A 21,670-nucleotide genomic window follows, 5' to 3' on the forward strand; every position below is an offset into this window, starting at 1 on the left:
CCACAGCTACATAAATCACTTGGAATTTTGCATTAGACATTTCTTTATCTTCCTCATTATTTGCTTATTTGTTCGTTCATTGATGTGGTCTCATGGTTAGTTATCTGTTCTGGGTTACAATCCAAAATTCCAGCGTGCCTCTTTGACAGATGCGTCATTCACTGCTTTTTAAAAGTGTGTCATGACTGGTCCTACCGGTCGGTCTAGGTTTTTACCCTTTCCTTCCCTGTCCCAGACTTGGAATCAACCATTTCTCCAAGGAGCCTTGACTTCTTTCTCACTGTAAAGGTTGTAAGAACCACAGATTTGGGTGCCAGGGGGTGGGGTGTGAGCCCACTACCGAGAGGGTCTTCCAAACTCCCTTGGCTGACCAATGTGTGGATCCCAATCCACACCTATAATCCCAGCAGCCACCTGGGTGGACTCGAGACAGTATTCTGCTGGCCTAACTAGGAATACATAACACCCTTTCCAGGAGGCCGGGGGTGGGGGTGGGGGTGTAAAATGACATCTGGTTCCACTTATGTAGCTCACTGTGATCTCAGCTTGATTATTCTCTATAGTTACAAAAGACCCTGAACTCCTGATCCTCCGGTCTCTGCCTCCCAAATTCTAACTACAGGAGTATCCCAGCACACCTGAAAGTTGTCTACATTTTAACATCAGACATAGGCCGACAGGCCCTGACAAATGACCTTCAAAGGCAGGCAGGTCAAGAGTTTAAGGCCAACCTGGTTTAGACTCTTTCAAACACAAAACAAACCAACAGAGGCTGCTATAGCTTCGTAGATGAGGAGTTTGACAAACAAATATGAAGACTTGATCAAGTTCTACTCCAAGCTCTTAGCAAACAAACAGCCCAGCAAAGGTAGAGATAGGCAGACCATTGGAACTTGCTGGCCGGCCAGCCTAGCCGAATTGGCGAGCTCTAACTCTGAGATAGGAGAGATCCTATCTCAAAAACCAAGGAGAGCTCCTAAAAAAATGATACCCAAGGTTGACCTCTGGCTTTCACATGCTCAAGTGCTCCCCCACGACCCAAAAAAACACCAAACCACATTATGGTGATATTTTATCTGTACTGAAATGTGATCTTATTCGTATGTTAATAAATAAAGTTGCCTAGGGGTCAGAGCTAATAGCAAGCCCTAGCAGAAGTCTGGCAGTGGTAGCACACGCTCTTAATCCCGATCACATGACAGGCAGAGCTAGGCGGATCTCTATGTGTTCAAGAATACAGCCAGCATGGAGACACACACCTTTAATCTCAATACCAACCATAGAAGACCTGGAGGTCTGTATAGATGGGCAGTGACAAGGAGGTCATGTGGTTGGGTTTACAACCAATGAGAAGGCAGAACAAAAAGTCAATACAAAGGACAAACACACAGGAAGTAGCTCTCTTGCGGAGAGGAGAGAGAGCAGCAGCAGTGAAGGGTAAGAAAGGGTTTCCTAGCTCTTCACTACTGCTCTGACCTCTCGGGCTTTTAACTCTGGATTTGGCTCTGTGTTTCTTAGTTAATAAGATTGTTCATCTACACCACATGCTTCAAAACGGCAACTTTTATGATATGTGAGTATCTCAACACTCAAGAAACAAAAATAAAAACACTATTGTGGAGTGCTAAACTCCACCAGTTCTGTAGTAGAAAAAACGTCAGGGGTTAAATATGTCACTCCTCCGTCTAACAGTCTGAAGGTGAGCTTACAATTCCATTATCACAGGTTAGGTGTGGTGGTGCTTTAACTCCAGCACACCTTTACCCAGCAGGTGCGGGGCAGAGGCAACCCGATCTCCACATATGGTAAACATTATCGGGTTCCAGGACAGCAGAGGCTCCATAGAAGACCCTGTCTCAACAACAACAATAACAACAACAGGAAGATTCCAAGACTTTAGTCCACTCTCGAGATTTCCTTACTGTTATAATTGGCTGCATCTGGATCATCCACATTAATGGCGATGACTTTCCAGTCGGTTTCGCCTTCATCAATCATAGCCAATATCCCCAGAACTTTCACCTTGATTATTTCACCTCTTGTACACACCTGCGAAATAACCAGAGTCAGAACAGAATCCTACCACAGGATGAAATCGAGGCTTTATTTTGGAGATAATAAGTAAGAAAGATGTCAACTTCTTTTCTGCGCTTAGCTGACTTCAGTCAAGTTTTCTTTTTTGTCTTTTTTTTAAAAAATACTTTTGATTGCCAACCACGATGGCACACATCTTTAATCCTAGCACTCAGTAGGCAGAAGTAGATGGATTTCTTCGAGTTCAGCCAGCCAGGACTACACAGTGAGACCCTGTCTCCAAAAAAAAAAAAAAATTATTATTTCTTTGTGATGGAGGTCGGGGCATGCACGTGGAGGTCAGAGGACAACTTTGTGGAGTGATTCTTTCCTTCCACTTTGACGTGGGTTCTGGGTATCCAACTCCGGTTGACAGGCTTCTCCATAGCAAGCACCTTTACCACTGAGCCACCTCGCCAGCTCTGTTTTTGAGACACAGTTTCCCTGCATAGTTCAGGGTAGCTTAGAATTTGCTATCCCAAGCTGGCTTCAAACTTGCAAACCCCCTGCTTCAGCCTTCCAGGTTCTAGGATTACAGACGTGTCACCATGACCAGCTCTTGATGTTTTAACAGGCAAATAAATATTTAATACTCCTATTTAGGTTGAAAATAGGATATATAGGACCTATGTTCTTTCTTGTTTGTTTGAGAGAACGTCTCTCTACACAGTCCTGACTGTCTGGGAACTAACTCACTATGTACAACAGGATGGCCTCAAACTCAGAGTTCTGCCTCCCAAGTTTTGAGATTAAAGGTGTGTGCCAGTACACTCTGCTCTGTATACTTTAAAAGGAAAAATAAATTAAGATATATTTCTTTTTATGGTGTGTTTTGTCTACATGTATGTATATGTACTACATGTGTGCCTTGTGCTTGCAGAGACCACAAGAGGGTGTCAGACCCACCAGAACTGAAGTTACAGACGGTTGTGAATGGCCATGTAGGTTATGGAAACTGAAATTAGGGGTACTTAATTTTTATACCATCTTTGATTGTGCTAAATAAGGCTTCTATGGCTTGTTTTAGACACACCCTTTAATATGCTGTATCTTTTATAGAAGCCACTACATTAAGCCAGTCATGTCTTTAAATTTTTCACTTGCTGAGGTTCTGAGTTTAATCCCCAGAATCACAATAAAACAAAGACAGAAATTAAAAAGGTAACATATTGGTTTGGGTTGTTAACTACTTTGCTGAGCTTGAGATCTTGAGTTTCAGAACAGCAACCCACTAGACAGAGGACACCCACTACTGCCTCGAGCATCAAAGGTTAGCTGGCTGGAGTCAGTCACTGATCATCCCAAATCCTTCAGCAAGAACTGACTATTCCACTAATGCTCATATTTTATTCACAATAATTTTCAAAGCATAAACTCTGTTATGATTCATTAACTTCATTTTAACATCACAGAAAAACTCGATGTCATTACCTTGCTTCCAATTTCACAGACATCAATTGGGTCATTGTCACCACAGCAGCCAGTGTGTTTGTCACTGTGTCCTGGGTCTTCCCACGTCTACAACAAAGTGAGGGTTAGAGCTCAGTCGGACACCTGCTGCTGACCAAGGAGAATTGCGTGACACTAACCAGAAACATCACACGAGGCTAGATACAATATCAACCTCAGCTGTTTTTAAAAAACCCAAACAACAAAACCAGAAAATGATCCTACTTAAGCAAGCAAGTCAAGGTGTGATGGTACATGTCTGCAATCTCAGCACTTGGGGATTGAGGCAGGAGGATCTCATGTTCCAGGCCACAGAGGTCTTGCTGAGCCACCCAGCAATAAATACCCTGTGTCAAAAACACTAAGGACTGGGGCATGTAATTCTGCGGGGAAAGCATTTGCCTAGCATGCACAAGGCCCTGGATTTGAGCCCGAGCACTGACAATAGAAAAACATGTTGATTAACTGTTCTAGGCACGTCCTCTATCTGCAATCAGCTGGATTCTCTTCATAATAAATTTCTACAACACAGATGAGGAGGCAATAAGCCTCAAACGGAAATGATACCCTCTGATGTTGAAAGCATCGTTGCTGGCTAGCAGCCAAGGCTGAAAAGCTGAAGTGACTCGCTCTGAAATTGCAGGCCAGAGGCACAGCGGAGCATCTCACAAAGAGCAGATCATGTGCTGCCAGGTGTGAGACTGAAAATGCAGCTGTTATTGGGGTCTTTGATTCCTACTCAGAATACATTTGTGACTTGGAGTTGCTTCCCTTTTGAGCTGCAGGAAGAAGATCAAAGTGAAAGGGGATAAAGGAAGACCACTTCCAACGCTAGGAAGGCAAAAGCCAGGCCCGGGAAGAAGCTTTTCAGCACTGTTTCCCCACAGGGGCCACACTTCAAAGCTAAATACCAAATCAATTGGAAGTGCAAAGTAAAGTGCTGTAATTGGGGCAGACAAATGGCTTTGTGATTACCCAACAACCCACATGAGTCTGACCTACATTTTAATAACTTAAGGAGTTTCACAATGTTTCCACTTAATAATTCCACCTAATGATGAATAAACCATTACCCACAGGAAAAACTAAATTGAGTATGTGTTAAATGTCTCAGGATCAAACGGATATCCTTTACTAATAACAGATACAAGTCTTTTTGAGACAGTGTTTCTCTGTGTAGCCCTGGCTGTCCTTGAACTCGGAGACCCATCTGCCTGTCTCGAGTGCTGGGGTTAACGGTGTGCACAGCCACCACCACCTGACTACAGATGAAGTCTAAGGACTCTTCATCCAAACACTAAGAAAGAACCTACTATGTGCTGGGGCTAGGTTGACAAACAAGGCTGACTGTTTAAGAAAACTGGAGTTCATCATTAGGATGCCACAGAGTGATACCAAGAAGAACCAAGCCTTACATGTAAGGGCAGTGAGAATGCACACAGGCATTAAGGCTCTGTTTTTCCAAATAACTGGACACGCTGTATCTGATTTATGTCTCAGGGGAACAAAGGAGACTAGTGTGTCTGGCACCAAAGTCTGGTGTGGGTTTTTTGTTTGTTTGTTTGTTTGTTTGTTTACAACAAGAACCTTAGGCTGGTTAAAAAAAAAAAAAGACTTATTTATTTTGAGTGCTCTGTCTTCCTGTATGTCTGAATAACAGAAGAAGGCATCAGATCCCATTATATATGTTCTAAGCTACCATGTGGTTGCTGGGAATTGAACTCAGGACCTCTGAGCAACCAGTACTCTTAACCACTGAGCTACCTCTCTAGTCCTCAGGCTGGGCTTCAAACTCTTGGTCTTGCTTCAGCCTCTGGAATGCTGAGATTGTATGTGTATGTGGTATGTGGCTAGAAATCAAGGCTTTTGTTGTTTAATTCCATTTTAAGTTATATTTATGTTGGGGGGGGCACACGTGTGCCGTGACACACATATGAAGGTCAGAGGACACTCTGTAGGATTTGGTCCTCTCCTTCCACCATGGGACATGGAGATCAGACTCAGGTTGCCACACTACCCAGGTAGGCATCAACTGCCTGCCAAGTCACCTCACTGGCAGAGACAAGCTCTCACCATGTGGCTGTGGCTATCCCAGAACTGGCTGACTAGACCAGAGTTTCCTCAAATGGCAATCCTGCTAGGATGAAGGGTGTGTGCCACCACGGCTGGCTAGAAACCAAGGCTTTAACCACTAACACATCCTCTCTCTTGACTTACCACACTTGCCACTAGATCTATGAAGAATGTAGGGTTTACAACCAGTCCACAGAAAAAGAAACATTTCAGAAACATATTCCCTTTAATCTTGGAAATTAGTTGTTCAATGAAGCATTAAAATGTTTAAAGTAATTCTCCTGCCCAGTGCTTTTCTTCTCCATGACAGCAAACATTTTTTGCATTTAAACTTTTGATCAAAAGTAAGTTAAGTGGTGGTGCACACTTTTAATCCCAGCACTTGGGAAGCGGAGGCAGGCAGATCTCTGTGAGTTCGAGGCCAGCCTAGTAGTGTACAGAGTGAGCTCCATAGGACAACCAGGGCTACATAGAGAAACTGTCTTGAAAAACCAAACAAAAAAAAGTCCATTTTCAGCAAACTCTTGGGGGCATACCTGAGGGATGGCACCGTAGTTCCAGATGTATCCTTTATAAGGGAACAGATTCGCAACATACCGAAGTTTTCCTTTCTTCACGTCTTGCTTAATGGGATTTAAAGGGTCCTTTGTAGCAATCTGGAATAAATGTCAAACGCTTGTGAAATACTCCTCGAATAGACACAATCACCTATGGATGTCCCCGAATTCCATCTCAAAGATCTGTTTCACCTCTCACATGTTGATAACTGGACTAAAGGCTCCACAGTTAACTATTATAGAAAGTACACTTGTGTATGGCAACACTCAAGAGAAAAAGAACACTAACTTCAGAAAGGAAGCAGTACTATGGGCTGGAATGAATACCAGCATTATAGAGAAAGTATTGTGCTGGCAAGATGGCTCAGCAGGTAAAGACAGCCACCACCAAGCCTGACCACGTGAATGTGATCCCCAGGACCACGCCTACAAGGCGTCCTCTGTCCTCCACATGTGTGCAGTAGCATATGAATACCTACACACATATACAAGCTAAAGTCTTTAAATTCTTAAAAACAAATGAATGTAACTAAAAAAAAAAACCCAAGAATTTTAAGAAAAGTACAAAATAAATATTATCCAACTTCAGTATTCCTTTCTACTATTCAAACATCTGAAAGTCTGCAAGTGTGGTTACTGTTTTAAAAAAAAAAATCTAAGGGAGCTAGGCATAGTAGTGAAGGTCTTTAATTAATAATCCCTGCACTTGGGAGACAGAGGTAGATAGATCCTTTAAGTTAGAGGCCAGCCTGGTCTACATAGAGAGACCCTGTGTTAAACAATAACAAAAATCCCAAGTGACATAAGGTGAGTATCAATAAGGAAAGGCAGCTATGTCTTCTGCCATCAGAAAGAAACAAAATTCAGTCAGGCAGTGGTGGTGCATGCCTTTAATCCCAGCCCTTGGGAGGCAGAGGCAGGTGGATGCCTGTGAGTTCAATGCCAGTCTGGTCTACAGAGAGAGTTCCAGGACAGCCAGGGCTACACAGAGAAATCTTGTCTTGAAAAACCAAAAAAAAAAAAAAAAGGAAAAAAAAAGAAACAAAATTCAACAAAAGCCAGAGAGTGCTTCCTGGCTGAGATGCTAAAGAGGAGTCCGTGGTAGGTTTAGGGATGGGGAGACAGTTGGGTGTGGCCACACGTGCCTGAGGGATCAGCACTGGGGAGGCTGACGCAAGAGGATGGAAAGGAATCAAAACCAGCTTGGGTTACACAGGGACAGCTCATTGCAAGACGACAAGGAAAGACAAGAAACGGAGAAGGGAACACTGACACTGGCCTTGGGGCCATCAGAAGCAGCGTCCTGGGGAAGCAGTCTGGGGCGTATTTGTTGTTACATGGGTAAGTTTAGCCGGAACAGAGAAAGACTGGCTGAAGCGGGAGATGTACCTGGGAAACACATTGAGACTAGATAATAGGAAGCCAGAAGTCTAAATATTTCTCATCTTTAAGCAAATCGGTTTGGCTATATAAAAACTAATAAGCTGGGGGCTGGACAGACCACTCAGTACTAAGACAGCTTACTGCTCTTGGAGAAGAACCCAGCACAGTTCCAACACCCAGCTCACAACTGCCTGTAACTTGGGTTGCAGCAGATCCTACACCCTTTTCTGGCCCCCGAAGGTACCTCAACATACAACATGGCATACTCACAGACCCATATATACAAAATAAAATTCATCTCATAGAAATAACTAATACACCAAGTCTGATGATCTCTCTTACCTCCATTTTAGCATTTGACCAGCGTGGAACCTCCACCACCATGTGGAATACATCCTGGAAAGACAAGAGACTGTAGAAAAGCAGAACTCATCCGTTCTTAGTCAGTGTGTCCACACTCTGTATCTTTCAAAGTTAAATGGTTAATTCTGACAATAGAAGTTAACTAAATTCCAACAAAGGTGGGAGAGAGAGAAGACAGCAAACACAGGAACACATTATAGTAGAATCAAGGCGGCAGGTGCATGGTCATTTACGGTATGTAATTCTCAAAACTTTCCTATGTTTTAAATTTTTCATAATGAAGTATTTGGAATTTCTCAAAAGAAACTTTCCTGGAAGGAGAGGATAGTTTTTAAACAAACATAAGAGAATTTCTCTCTCTAGAACAGGCTGTCTTCAGGAAAGTCACCTCCAAAGGCTGCTGCTGTTCCCTGCAGTGTCCCGTATTACTCAGGAGGTGTGGGACAAAGACAAACCCCGAACCAGCCCAGTACCTGGGCCTGCTTCAAGTTCGGTGTCAACATTAATCAGCTGGATTACTGACATGATTCTCAAATTCAGCCATTTTCTGAAGTCCTTCCAAACAGAACTAGAAGCTTGACATTAACAAGAGGAGCACACGCTGATATTTCAGCTGGTGGGGGCTCTCGGATAATTACAGCTTAAACTGTATAATACACTACGGTGAATGATATATTCACAAGCAAAAATCCCTAGACGCCAACAGCTTACAAATACACACATCAAATCAAATATGGATTTGACAATGGCACTTTAACTGAAATTGAGCATCAAGTTGTTTGAACTGTGATTTCTATAAAAAAAAAAAAGACTTTACATGAAGTATTTCAGTTTACAGCCTTTATGAGGGTGCATATAAATCAATCTGCAATTGCTCTTTAATAAAAAGCTTATCTGTCAGACAGGTGCAGTCCGAATTTGTAACCCCAGCACAAGGGAGGCAGGAACAGGAGAATTACGAGTTTGAAGCTATCTTGGACCACAAAAAGGACAAGCATTTCAAAAAACAAAAGGAAGGAAATAAAAACAAAGCCCTGGGTTTAAGTTTCCTGCAGCAATAGCCCGAAGGCTCACAAGGCGGCGCTGTTGCAGCATGAAAGATTAATGGAGACACTCAAGCACTTGGTTGTTAATTTTTCCTCCTTGCCACCTCCCCAAGGAATGGCATATAATGCCTGGAAAAGCAAATGCCTGTAAGCTTCGCACTTAGGAGATGGAGGTAGGTTCAGAAGACCAGCCTCTGCTACATATCAAGTTCAAGGTTAGTCTGGGCTGCATGAGACCCTATCTCAAAATAAAAAGCAAAACCAAAGAAAGAATTCACTCCTGTTTAAAAAAAAAAAAAAAAGGTAGTGCCTGGCAGAGTGGTGTGAGCCTGTGACAGCAGGAGCTGGGAGTTCAAGAGCGACGAAGCAGAGCAAGATCAGGAAGAACTGAATCACTAACTAACCAGAGGCTGGGAATGGCACTGAACACGTTAACGAAGTTAAACCACGAATACACACAGATGCTGAAATTGCCTACTATCACAAACTATAAAAACAAAAAAGAAAAAAAAAATCAGTAGAAAAAAATCCTCAGAAAAATGGTAAGAAAAGAATTCTACTGCAAACAAAAGCTAAACAAATTTTAAAAAGCTGAGATGTGGCTCAGCTGCTACAGAACTTACCCAACATGCATGAAAACCTGGGTTCCATGCCCAGCACTGGATAAAGCAGACTTGATGGCGCATGCCTATAATCCCTGAACTTGGGAGATGGAGGAAGGAGGATCAGAGGTTGAAGGTTATCCTTGGTTACAGGTTGGAAGCCAGCCTGGGCTACATGAGACCCTGTCTCAGAAACAAAAATTTTGAGGGCACTTGATGCACTGAAGTTGGTAGTGGGCTTGCCTCGCATGAAGGAAAGGCCGCCAGGGTTGGACTCTTAGCAGTTCATATACCAGGTGTGGTGGTCCACACCTGTAACTCCAGCAACCGGGAAGCAGAGGCAGCTGAGGTCATCCTCAACTACACAGCAAATTCAAGGGCAACAGGGACTACATGAGACCATGCCTCAAAAATAAATAAGTGCTGCCCTGACCGCCCACCTCCAGAGTTTGAAAACTATCAGAAGAGCTCACACTGCATTTATAAGGAAATGCTCCTGTCCAATCACGGTACTTGGTCTTGATCGAGACAGGATTTGGCTACGCAGTCCCAGCTGGCTTTAAACTCAACTTCTGCCTCCCAGTGGCTGGGATTATAGGACTGCGCCAGCCACCATGCTCAGCCTGAGGATAGCGCTCTTACAAAGGTACCAGGCTTCACCATCTCTGGAACGTTTCCCTTACTCACTGCTCATTGAGAGACTCGGGATTTGAACCCTTAATCTTCAGTCTCTTATGTTATAGAAGGCTAGGCTCTAAGCAGTTAAAAGTGAATCACAGACTGGAGAGATGGGCTGCTCTTCCAAGGGACCTCAGTTAGGTTCCCAGCACCCACATGATGACTCACAGCCATCTGTAATCCAGTCCTAGGGGATCTTCCGGCCTCCAGGCAGGCACCAGGCACACATATGGTGCACAGACATACATGCGGGCAAACACTCATCACATTTTCTAAAAAACTAAACTAAAAAAGTAAATAAATTTCTGAACTATTTTGTTGATAAGTGTGAGAGTCTACTTGAGAAAAATATGATGGCCAAAGTTGACACTGTTGTGCCTCTTACTCATCTGGAGTTGTAACTTAGAGCAGCTGATTCTTCTGTGACTGCCATGCCTGCTGATATTTTTGTAGAGTACTATCTACCTATCTATCTATCTATCTATCTATCTATCTATCTATCTATCGATCTATCGATCGATAGATATAGATATAGACTTGTTTTCTTCAACCAAAGAAAATGTGATATATACCAATATATCAACCAAGCGACTACTGCTCAACAAATTGTGTTCAGAGTCAAGAGAGCTAACCTATTAGATTAAAACCACAAACACACACACAAAACAACAACAACAAAACTAAATACGCACACCAAATTTCCAGTAATACAAGCTGAGTGTCCCCTTCTGAGAACTGTTTGGACCAGGGCTGGTGAGATGGCTCCTGGGATAAAGGTGCTTTATCCCAGGAACTTGAGTTCAGTTCTTGGAACCCACGTGGTAAGAGAGAAGGATTCCCACAAACTGTCCTCTGACCTGTACACCTGCACCATGGATTGGTCATTCCTGTAAATAATCGTAAAGATGGTCGGGACCATAAATGTTTCAGATTTCAGAGGTCTTTAGCCTTTGATATATCTGCACAGGCTTTACTGGGTCAGCACATGTGATCCAGTAATTCAAAATGTTCTGAAATCTGAGCCTCCCTGAGTGTTCAGTTTAGGGATGCTGGAATGGAGCTCCTTTGTCTTGTGATTCAAGTTCTCACTTAGCCTGGTCAAACTCATCAGAAACACAAATGGCCATTGGCACCTACATAAAGAAATAACTTCATCTGCCATAAGAACTAAGACCAAGCCGCTGTTTCCTCTTCAGAAATACTATCGAATGATTGACACTTGCTTAGATACTCTAACCATATCTTTTATTCTCTTCTTTACAAATCAAGCAAGATTTTGTGTTCTCAGTTGTCAAATTTGCCTATGATTTGTAATGACTAAGCATTTAAGCAGCAGTCTATCTAATTAAAAGCTTGACCTTTTTTTTTTGCAATGGAATTAAAGAGACAGCTTTGTATTTATACATGCCCACCAAGAGCCTGAGAACAGAGTCAGTACTAGTGTTTAACATGAGCACTGGAGACACAGCCCAAAGAAACACCAAACTTCTAAATTTACAGTACCAAGTCACGACAGCTGAGCATTCACGGTGTGGATCTCGGCCGGGTGTGGCAGTGTATGCCTATAATCCTGATGGGAGTGAATAGAAACCTGGGGAACTGAGCCGGGGCTATCAGCAGTTTGAGGTCAACTTTCATTGTATAGAATAGGCCTGATCAAATTGCCTCTAATCCGAGCTACTCAGGAGGCTAAGGCAGAAAGACGGTGAGATCAAAGTCTGCCTGGGATACAGAATGAGCTATGCTACTTCATAAGATCCTGTCTCAAAAATGAAAAGAGGGCTAGGGATATAGCTTAGTGGTAGAGCGTGTGTCCATCACAGTGTAACAACACCCTAGGTTCCACTCTCAGCAGCGAGAGGAAATAAGATCCAAAACCAAAACCAAACCCAGAATCAAACTGATCTTTATCTACCCAGTGTTCCATACTGTTTATACCAGGTTAAGTTTTACACTGGTCTGAGTTTGTTTCTGTTATCTCAGATGGCCTGCCTTAGAAGATATTCTGAGTGATAACTGCTTTTAAATTTGAACCGGAATTAGAGACACAAAGGACATTTCTGCAATTAACAAAACAAATCAAAATTAAGTCAATTCCCTGGCCTTCCTCTTTACTGTCCACTATGTTTGGACAGAATCCAGCAGGACACCTGATTTCCAAGAATTTCCTGATCTTGCTGGCCTCTGTTAGCTAACGTAGAAGCAAACCCAGTATTTTAGGACCGAAAGGTCTGACACAAAATAGAAGCTCCAAGTCCTTGGACACTTTTCTGCAGAGGAACTGAGCCATTAAAGTATACTGTCACTTGTTAGGGGCATACTCTCACAACCTACAACTCCACACAAAACCAACTCACGTACACTTACATTAGAATCTGGGGTCAGGAAGAGGCGGTGAGATGCCTCATGAGGTAAGGGCACTTGCAGCACAGGCTAGCAACCTGAGCCGGATCCCTGGAACCCACCCAAGATGGAAGGAGAGAACTGACTCCACCAAGGTGTTTTCTGACTGCCACATGTGCACTGTGGCATTTGGGTCTTCACACACACACACACACACACACACACACACACACACACACACACACACACAGAGTACATCTTTTAAGTTAAAAAAGACTAAATTACACTCTTCTGTATTAGGTTAGGTTGCTTTTTTTTTGTTGTAATCTAAAATAACATCTGTCACCCACACCCTTATTTGTATTTCAATTAAATAACTTCCTTAAAAACAAAAGAACCTTTTCCGGCTTCTTGGGCAGTACACAGAAACTGGAAGGCCCTGATAGTCTGAACATTGTTAAAATCCAGTTGTCACAGGAGTCTTTACTCTTATGAAAAAGATTCTTAAGTAATCACATCACAGACACAACAGGTGTGCAAGACCTCACTGTCTCTAAGAAATGATGTTCTGCAGGACACCAAAATGTCATCTCTGTTTCCTATTTTGGAGTGTCTTAAAAAATGCTGTACAAGCAGGAGCCACAACCATGGTGATCGTTGGCTAGAACACTGTCCAGCCTCTTGTGAACATGGAAAACCAGCTCTGTAACAAGACCCTTCCCTCCTCAGCACACCCATGTGTAGTAGAGTATTTTATGGTGTGTTACTTTTGTTTATGTTGCATTTGTTTAACTCTGTGAAACTGTGTTACTGTGCCTGTCTAAAACACCTGGTGGTCTAATAAAGAACTGGCCAGTATGGAGGCAGGAGAGAGAAACAGGCGGGGCTGGCAGGCAGAGAGAATAAATAGGAGGAGAAATCTGGGAAGAGTGTTGGCGATCTAAGATCTAGCAGCCAGAGAAGGAGGAGGACTCCAGGCGCCAGCCACCCAGCTACACAACCAGCAACGGAGTAAGATTTACAGAAGTAAAAGAACGAGAAAAGCCCAGAAGCAAAAGATAGCTGGGATGAGTTAAGGAAAGCTGGCTAGAAACAAAACAAGCTAAGGCTGGGCATTCGTAATTAAGAATAAGCCTCTGTGTGTGATTTATTTGGGAGCTGGGTGGTGGGCCCCCAAAAAAGAGTAAAATACCAAAAGCAACAACAAAACCCATGGGCAATGAACGGCACCATCAGTCAACCCAGACTCCATTTCCTATGTCTTCATTAGCTCAGACGGGCCTGAGGTATTATCATGAAGCATGCTACAGTATGGTGTGAATGCTGATAGACCATACATAGATAATCCAAGCCACCAAATAAGACAGTTCTATTGAGGGGGGAGGTGGGGAGGGCTCAGCAACACATATATCAGCTTTCAGGAAATCATAAGGAACAAATCAGAGAACCTGAGTAAATACAACTGTGAAGCTCCCATGGGGGAAGACATCCAATTAGAGGTCCCTCCTGTAACTGCAGTACATAATTGGCCTTGTTTGCTCCACTGCCTCCAAAGGGGGGGGGCCTAGGTCAGACAGGATCCTCTGAAGCTACCCACAAATTGGATTTCTTGCCAGTGTGCCAGTGTGCTGGTGTCAGCACACTTCCTAGTAGAAGTATAACTCAATGCATACATCTATTTCTCTCTTTTTAACTGTAAAAAGGTTATTGTGTGTATATGTGTATGTATGTGTATGTGCACATGCACAGACCACAAATGTACAGGTCAGAAGTTGGTCATCTTCTTCCAGGGCAAGTGTTCATTACCACCCTCACCCATCTCACCACTCCTATAGATCTATTTCTAAGAGAACAGTAATGCTTTGAGAGTGAGGTGAAGATTTTACTCTGACAGTATTATTCAACATCGGCTATAGAATCCACATGGATTAGGTATTAACACCGAGCTAAAGGTCACTGAAGGTCTGTGAGAAGACCCAGAGAGTAAAGGTGTATGTCACCAAGTCTGAGAGCCTGGGTTTGGTTCCTAAAACCTACATGACAGAAAGAGAGCCAACTCCTCCTGCATGTCATCTTCTAATACGCACAAACGCGCACACACACACACACATCCCACCGGCCTCCAATAGATAGGTAGGTAGGTAGGTAGGTAGGTAGGTAGGTAGATAGATAAACTAATAAATAAATAAATTAATTTAATTAATTTTCAATGGTGAGTGCAACTTTTACAACTCAAAAGGCTTTGTCTTTCATGTAAACCGTACTTCCTCAAGGAAAGGCTGAAAGGTATAAAAGCAATCAGAGCTCTAGGGTGTCAAGGTCCTGCACAGTAAAATCTCCTCCTGCCGTAATAAACATAAAACCTAAGCTGGTTTTTTTATTTGTTTATTTTCAACTGACCCTGGTTGGTCTAGAACTAGAGGCAATCCTCCTGTCTCACACTGAGATTATAGGTGTGAACCATTATGCCCAGCCAAAACTGAAAATATAGACTGGGAATAAAGTCAAGCAATAAAGAATTTTCCCAGTAAGTATGAGGCCTTAAGTGTGTTGCCTAGTTATTAGAGAGAAAAAAAAATGGCAATGTACTACCAAGGACAATAAATATTTAAAGCCATAGACTTTTTTCCTAGGAAAGTAAAGATTCTTACTAACTTGTGGTAAACCTACCAACCTGTGCTAAAGTCAGATTCCTGCAGTTCACTGGCGTGTACAAGAACAGACATTTCTTTTCAGAGCTCTGTGGACTTACCTTTCTTAGCACTGTTTGCAAATTCACTAACCTACTAAATTTTCCTGTACTCACGCAATTTATTTTTACTGTTTCATAAACATCCCACAATCAAAATTCTGTGCTACCGGGTTCATTTGAAACCATTAATACAGTAGGAAGGCTTCAGTCCCCAACACACATACCAATGTGACCCTCCACCCACACAAACAGACAGGCAGGCAGCTTAAACACTGCTTCTGTTCCTTCCCCAACTTCTAGCTGCTGCTTTAATCTAATGATATAGTTTAATACTGACTTCTTCCTTACTCAACGAACCTTTAGCTGACAGCAGATGAGGCATTTCAAGTGTTTACTGAGATATAAGTAAATTCATAATATACAACTAGGTAACTAATTAAAGAGCCCATGTTTGCTGGATGTGGTGGCACATGAATTTAATCCCAGCACTCTGATGGCAGAGGCAGGTGGATCTCTGAGTTCTAGGCCAGCCTGGTCTGCACAGTGAGTTCCAGGACATCCAAGATATGTAAAGAGATCAGAGAGAGAGAGAGAGAGAGAGAGAGAGAGAGAGAGAGAGCGAGAGAGCGAGCGCATATTCAAATGACATGAATTCTTACCTTTTCTGCATAAATCGGAACATCATGAAATGGAGAAATATACTGTCCTTTCTCATTTTCTGAAAAATAAATAAGAAAAGCTGTTGTGAATGGTTGTATTTCCAAATGCACTTTTGACACCAAGATTTTCTTCCTATACCAGAAAACCAGAACAAAACAAAAAACAAGGGGCTGAGGATACGGCTCAGTGGTAAAACAATTGCCTAGCACTTACAAGTCCTTCAGTTCAATCCTCATACCAGAGGGAGAAAAAACCAAAAAAATAGGAAAATGCTTTCCAGCTGAACCTGGTAGCTGCATGCCTATAAACCCAGCAACTGGGAAGATCAGGAGTTCAAGGTCATACTTGTCCACGTAGTAATAAGACTGTAGCCAACCTAGGCTAGGCTACATGAGACCTTGTCTCAAAAATACCAAAAAAAAAAAAAAAAAAACCCAAAAAACAAAAAACAACAACAACAATAAAAAAATGAAACAAAACCAACCAGCACCGAGGAGAGAGAAGGAGCTCTATGACTTTGAAGCCAGCTTGGTCTACACATCAGTTCTATAGCATCCAGGGCTAGAGAGGGAGAGATCCTGTTTAAAAACAAACAGCTAGTGCATATTTTACATTCTCCAACCCCTCTCCTGGACCAGGCTTTCAGCCCATGTGCTCTTTCTGCTTACACTCGGCGTTAATTCCTATTATGAGAGCAAGGACCTCATTATATTCCTCTCACCCCCAGCCTTGAAGGGCTTGCTATATAAAAGATGATCAAATTGCTTCTGACTGATCTTATTACAGTTAACTGCTTTGGTGAAATACTCGCAGGAAAGGAAGGAGACCCACCAACTTATTAACTTAGAAATGCATGCTGTTTTAAGTGACACTTCAGATCTGCTTCAACATTACAACTTTCCTTAAGAATGATCTAGTCACAATAACATCTTCACAAGCAATTTCTATATCCTAGAACTATCATTATCTGAAAAGTAGTTTTAGCTCAAGTTGGTGGCATATGCCTATGACCTGAGCTTTTGAGAGACTGGGGTAGGAGGATCAGGAATTCAAGGTCATCCTTTGGCTATATAGTAAGTTTGAGGCCAGCTTGGACTACCTAAGACGCTGCCTCGAAAAATAAATAAGAAGAAAGTAAATGTAGTTTTAAAACTTCCTTAAAGCTGGGGATGTAGCTTAAGCAACCAAAACCCTCCCTTCCATTCTACAGAGAACCTGAGAATCTGTCCACACCATTGCGCTCCCTCATGTCTAAGAATCAAAGTAGACCTTGAACATCCATTATCTCCAGGATCCTTTCCATTAGTTGTGACTCTATAATCTAACACCAAGCACACCTAACTTTTTGACATCTGTCACCCACAAGGTTCACATTGAGAATCTTGCCATCAAGTTACCTCCCCACCCAAAACTCCAAAATTAATTCCACAATGTCTCAAGTTTATGATTTTGTGTAGGGCTGCACGTATCACTGTCCTCAGCTCAAAGTGGACAGTTTTATCTGTTTTGAAGAGACTAGAATATGTAACACGATAAAGAAAAGAAAAATTATTTCTATTAGGAATGGATGCCGTCAGGTTTGGTGCCTGGGCCTATATTCTAGTAGCTGGGAGGTTGAAGCAGGAGGATGCCAAGGTTGAAACCAGGCTGAGCTGACCAGGAAAACCCTGTGTCCCCACCCCCATCCTGAAAAAAGAGGAAAAATACTAAGAAACTTCTGTTTTGTTTTGTTTTTTGAGAAAAGGTTTCTCTGTGGGACAGCTAGGGCTGTCCTAGAACCCACTCTGTAGACCATGCTGGCCTTGAACTCAGAGATCGGACTGCCTCTGTCTCCCCAGTGCTGGAATTAAAGGCATGTGCCATCACTGCCCTTGAAACTCATCATTTTTAAAAAGCTTAAAGAACCAGAACTGGTTAAATTACATAGCGGTTCTAAGTTATTGGTATTTCTTACGTTTCAGACAGTCCCTTTGACAAACTTTAGCCTAGTCCAAAGTCGAAGAGTGGCTTTGTTCTCCACTAACAACCAAACACTCACCGCCAATACATTATCTAAGCTAAAAACAGGAATTTGTTCTGTACATATAGCTTGAAGACAAGTGATCCGCCCAAAGGGTCACTTTAAGTTCCACTGATAAATTCTGGAGCCAACACTATTTCCAAAGTTCCTACAAGCTTCCCTTATTGTTTAATTCTGTAATTAATTAAAATGAGGCCCACCCTTCCTGGATTTCCCCCGGTGGTTTAATCTTTATTACATGTGTAAGTTTAGGAATTCACTGTCCCTTTCGCTCCAAACCAGACTTCGATTTGCTAGGCACTTGAACATTCTTTCCAGGAGTGTTTACTGCCCTGTCCTTCATCCACTCAGACCTCGATACCCCTGTCCTTCCCTTCCGAATAAACCATAAAGAGGTTACAAAATGGAAGGCCTTCGTTAGCACCATAAATGTGTACCTGGAAGCTGGGGGCTGGGCTAAAGAGAAACCCCAGATAGGTAGCTTCCAAGACCAACAAGGCAGAAGGTGGAAGACCTGGAAGGCAGAGTGGTTCCACCTTTCTGAGTGCAGGGCAGGGGATAACTAGTACGTCAGGACTCGGGTCCCTGCACCGGGGCTAAGAACCTGGCTGTTCCCCCTCCTGCTTCTCAGATGTAACGTCACCTGTCTGCCTGGGGAGGCAAAGCTTTCAGTTTCCTTGGGAGCACTCCCAGCCATCAGTGCTTCGAGATAGTTCACGGCGCACCAGCCAGGAGCGCTGCTCATAGGGGGCCGAGCCGGCAAGACCTGGGCCTCAGTTTCCCATCTCTACAACACCGGGGAGGGCTCGATCCCGCTCGCGATCGAATTAAGGTCTTGAGGAAATCGCTGCCCTCCCGGCCCGCGATGCTCTGAGGACAAATCCTCTTAAGGTGACTGTTGTCACCTCCGGGCACCTTCTTAGGGTGACTCAGTGGTTTCCCTTCCCACGTGGCCCCAGTTCGGATGTGTTGGAGGGAGCGATCGCGGTGGGCACTGGGATGGCGGCCCTCGCCGGGCCCCCACCGCCCGCTCGCCGGAGGGGAGGGGAAGGGACGCGCCTGCCCGCCCGCCCGCCCGCCCGCCCGCTTGCCCCGAGGGGTCGGGAATGAATGAGCGGCCGGGCCGCGCGCCGCCGCCACTCACTTAGGAAGACGCGGTACTCGAGGGTGAAGGGCGCGGCGCGCTCCTCGCTGCTGAAGCCATTCATGGTTCCCGAGACGCGCCGCCACCGCTGCACACAGCCACACAACCACGCAGCTCCGACACCCGGGCAGCCGGACCAGAGAAGAGAGATCGCGCCTGCGCACAGAGAGCCTACCAGCGGGTCGCCGCGCCGGGCCTTTAATACGCTGGGCTCGGCTTGCACCCTGCCCCCGCCCCGCCCACCGGCGCAGGCGCACTCGGCCCGGCGCGCCTCCGCACGCCCCGCCCCCCAGGACCGCCCCTGGCTCGCAGCCTGGGCCACGTGGCCGGCGCCGGCTGCCCTCTGGAAGCTGTCAGCCGGTTAGAGCACCAATTACCCCTCGGGACGCACACGGGGCGCTCACCTTTGACTCCGCTCACACCCTGCAGAGGAGTTCCTTATCTCCGGAGGCCTTGATACGCCACCTGCTTCCCACGCAGTCTTTATTAAAGCTGAGGGTTTGGCTGACCCAGCTCTGAAAACTGGAGGCTGTGACTTGCTGGCACGTCTTAGAGCTACCAGCGAAGTGCCCGCTCTTCCCTTTTAACAGCCGTTGACACGGGGCAAATTTGCTCTTACTAATCTCCCTGACTCAGTTTCTCTTATGGTGGGTTCTGCCTGGGCCAGTCCGAAGCCGATTATTCCTGCCCTCCCCGGCGACGGCAGATTTTTCTCTCCCTACATCCACTGGGACTTGAGCTTGAGGCGCTGGGAAGGCCCGGGAGTGCACTCAGAGCCCCTGGAGGACGTTTCTCTCAGGAGTAGATTATTGGATCTTGTTTTCCTACTTCTGTTGCACCACCTCAGGCCAGACACTATGCCTCAAAGTGTGAGGCTATGAAAATCACTAAATGTCCCAGTCCTCTTAAGGTTAAATATATGTGGATGGATGGATGGATGGATAGATAGATAGATAATTATAAGCCTGGTATGGTGGCTCACATCTTTAACCCCAGAACTCAGGATGCTGAGGCAGGAGGATTGCCACAACTTCAAGACCAGCCTGAGCTACATAGTGAGTTCCAGGTCACCCCATGCTTTACTATGAGACTGTCTCAAAGTAAGACAAATCTAATTATAGCCCAGGAAATTATCCACATTTAAAAAAAATAGCTAATTTTACTTTAAGAAATGATAGGCAAAATTTCTTTTTAAAATATTGTTTAACTATGGTTGTTTGTTTGGTTTGGGGTTTTTGTTGTTGTTGGGGTTTTTTGTTTGGTTGGTTTTGGTTTTGGTTTTTGAGACAGGGTTTCTCTCTGTAGTCCTGGATGTCTTGGAACTCATTCTGTAGACCAGGCTGGCCTTGAACTCACAGAAATCCACCTGCTTCTGACTCTGGAGTACTGGGATTAAAGGTATGTGCCACCACCGCCCAGCTTAGCTATGTATTTTAAAGACAGTTTTCTTTAAACTATTTTCAAAACAATGTCTGTTATATAAAATGGAATGTATAAACCAAGTATTAAGTAAAAACCTAGTAAAATTAATTTGGCATGGTTGTGTATACATGTAGCCCCAGCACTTGGGAAGTAGAGGCAGGGGGGATCATGAGCTCAAGGTCATCCTTGGTCAGTTTGGACTACATGAGACCTTGTCTCAAAAAAAAAAAAAAAAGTAAATATAAATTTCTCATTAGTTTGTGTTCCTCCCTGCCCCTCCACCCGATTGCTCACCCTGCTGACACCCATTAATTTTCAGAGGGTTGTGACTCACTTACTTTTGAACACAACACCACACTGTTTCAGAACTTGTAGGCAGAAACAAATAAATATATATAGTAGAATGATGGCCTAGTCGGTAATACAGTGTAGGCATGAAGACAGGAATCTCTGCACATAATAATAGTAAGCAGGACCCAGTCTGGGAATATGTTAAGGGCTGCACCTTGGATTGAGTCCCTCTGTCTTTTTTTTTTTTTTTTTTTTTGTCTTTGAGCAGATGAAATCAGTTTTCTTGGACAAACCCTGAATTTCATCTCTGACTGAATGGACAGAAATGACACAATAATAATAATAATAGCCTACATGCACTTTCCCTCAGAGCCAGGTGAGGTAATTTAGTCTCCCTGACCTCTGGACTTAACTCTCTGTCTCTGATCCATTAAAGATACTCAGAGAGCCAATCAGTACTCACTATAGTAAAACGCCCAGCCCTGTGCATTGTAACTTTCCCTAGCCAGCAAGGGTAATGAGCCCCACAGGCCTTAAGGACCTTCTTCAGCCAGGCTTGATGGCATGCTCAGGTAATCTCAGCCCTTGGGGGGCTGAGACAGGAGGATGACAAGTTCAACACCAGCCTAGACTCTCCAGTAAGACCCTGTCTGAAAACACTGAGCTGGAGGGGTGCAAGATGTCTCAGCAGTTAAAGCATTCTTTCTGTGCTCTTGCAGAGGACCCGGGGTTCAGTTCCCAACATTCACAGGAAGCTTACAACATTCTGTACCTCTAGTTCCAGGGAATCTAGTGCCGTGTTATGGCCTCTGGGGTCACCAGGACCCATGCAGTGAGTATACATACATATATGCAGGTCAATCACTCATGCACA

The 21,670-nt window shown here is 44.0% G+C and overlaps 1 protein-coding gene across 1 annotated transcript in view; it reads right to left on the reverse strand.

Moving 5' to 3' along the window:
* The window catches only part of Ppa1 (inorganic pyrophosphatase 1), a 36,636-nt gene extending 17,378 nt beyond the window's left edge, over window positions 1–19,258 (reverse strand). Inside the window, exons 1-6 of the mRNA XM_059282188.1 lie at window positions 19,084–19,258; window positions 15,919–15,977; window positions 7,878–7,931; window positions 6,132–6,251; window positions 3,505–3,591; window positions 1,923–2,049 (exon numbers count right to left, since the gene is read on the reverse strand). Of these exons, the coding sequence (XP_059138171.1) occupies window positions 1,923–2,049; window positions 3,505–3,591; window positions 6,132–6,251; window positions 7,878–7,931; window positions 15,919–15,977; window positions 19,084–19,147 (511 nt within the window). The 5' untranslated portion in view covers window positions 19,148–19,258. The remainder of the gene's footprint in view (window positions 1–1,922; window positions 2,050–3,504; window positions 3,592–6,131; window positions 6,252–7,877; window positions 7,932–15,918; window positions 15,978–19,083) is intronic.
* Window positions 19,259–21,670: the final 2,412 nt, after the last annotated feature.

The sequence above is a fragment of the Peromyscus eremicus genome, chromosome 16_21 (assembly GCF_949786415.1).
Source record: "Peromyscus eremicus chromosome 16_21, PerEre_H2_v1, whole genome shotgun sequence".
Lineage (NCBI taxonomy): Eukaryota > Metazoa > Chordata > Mammalia > Rodentia > Cricetidae > Peromyscus > Peromyscus eremicus.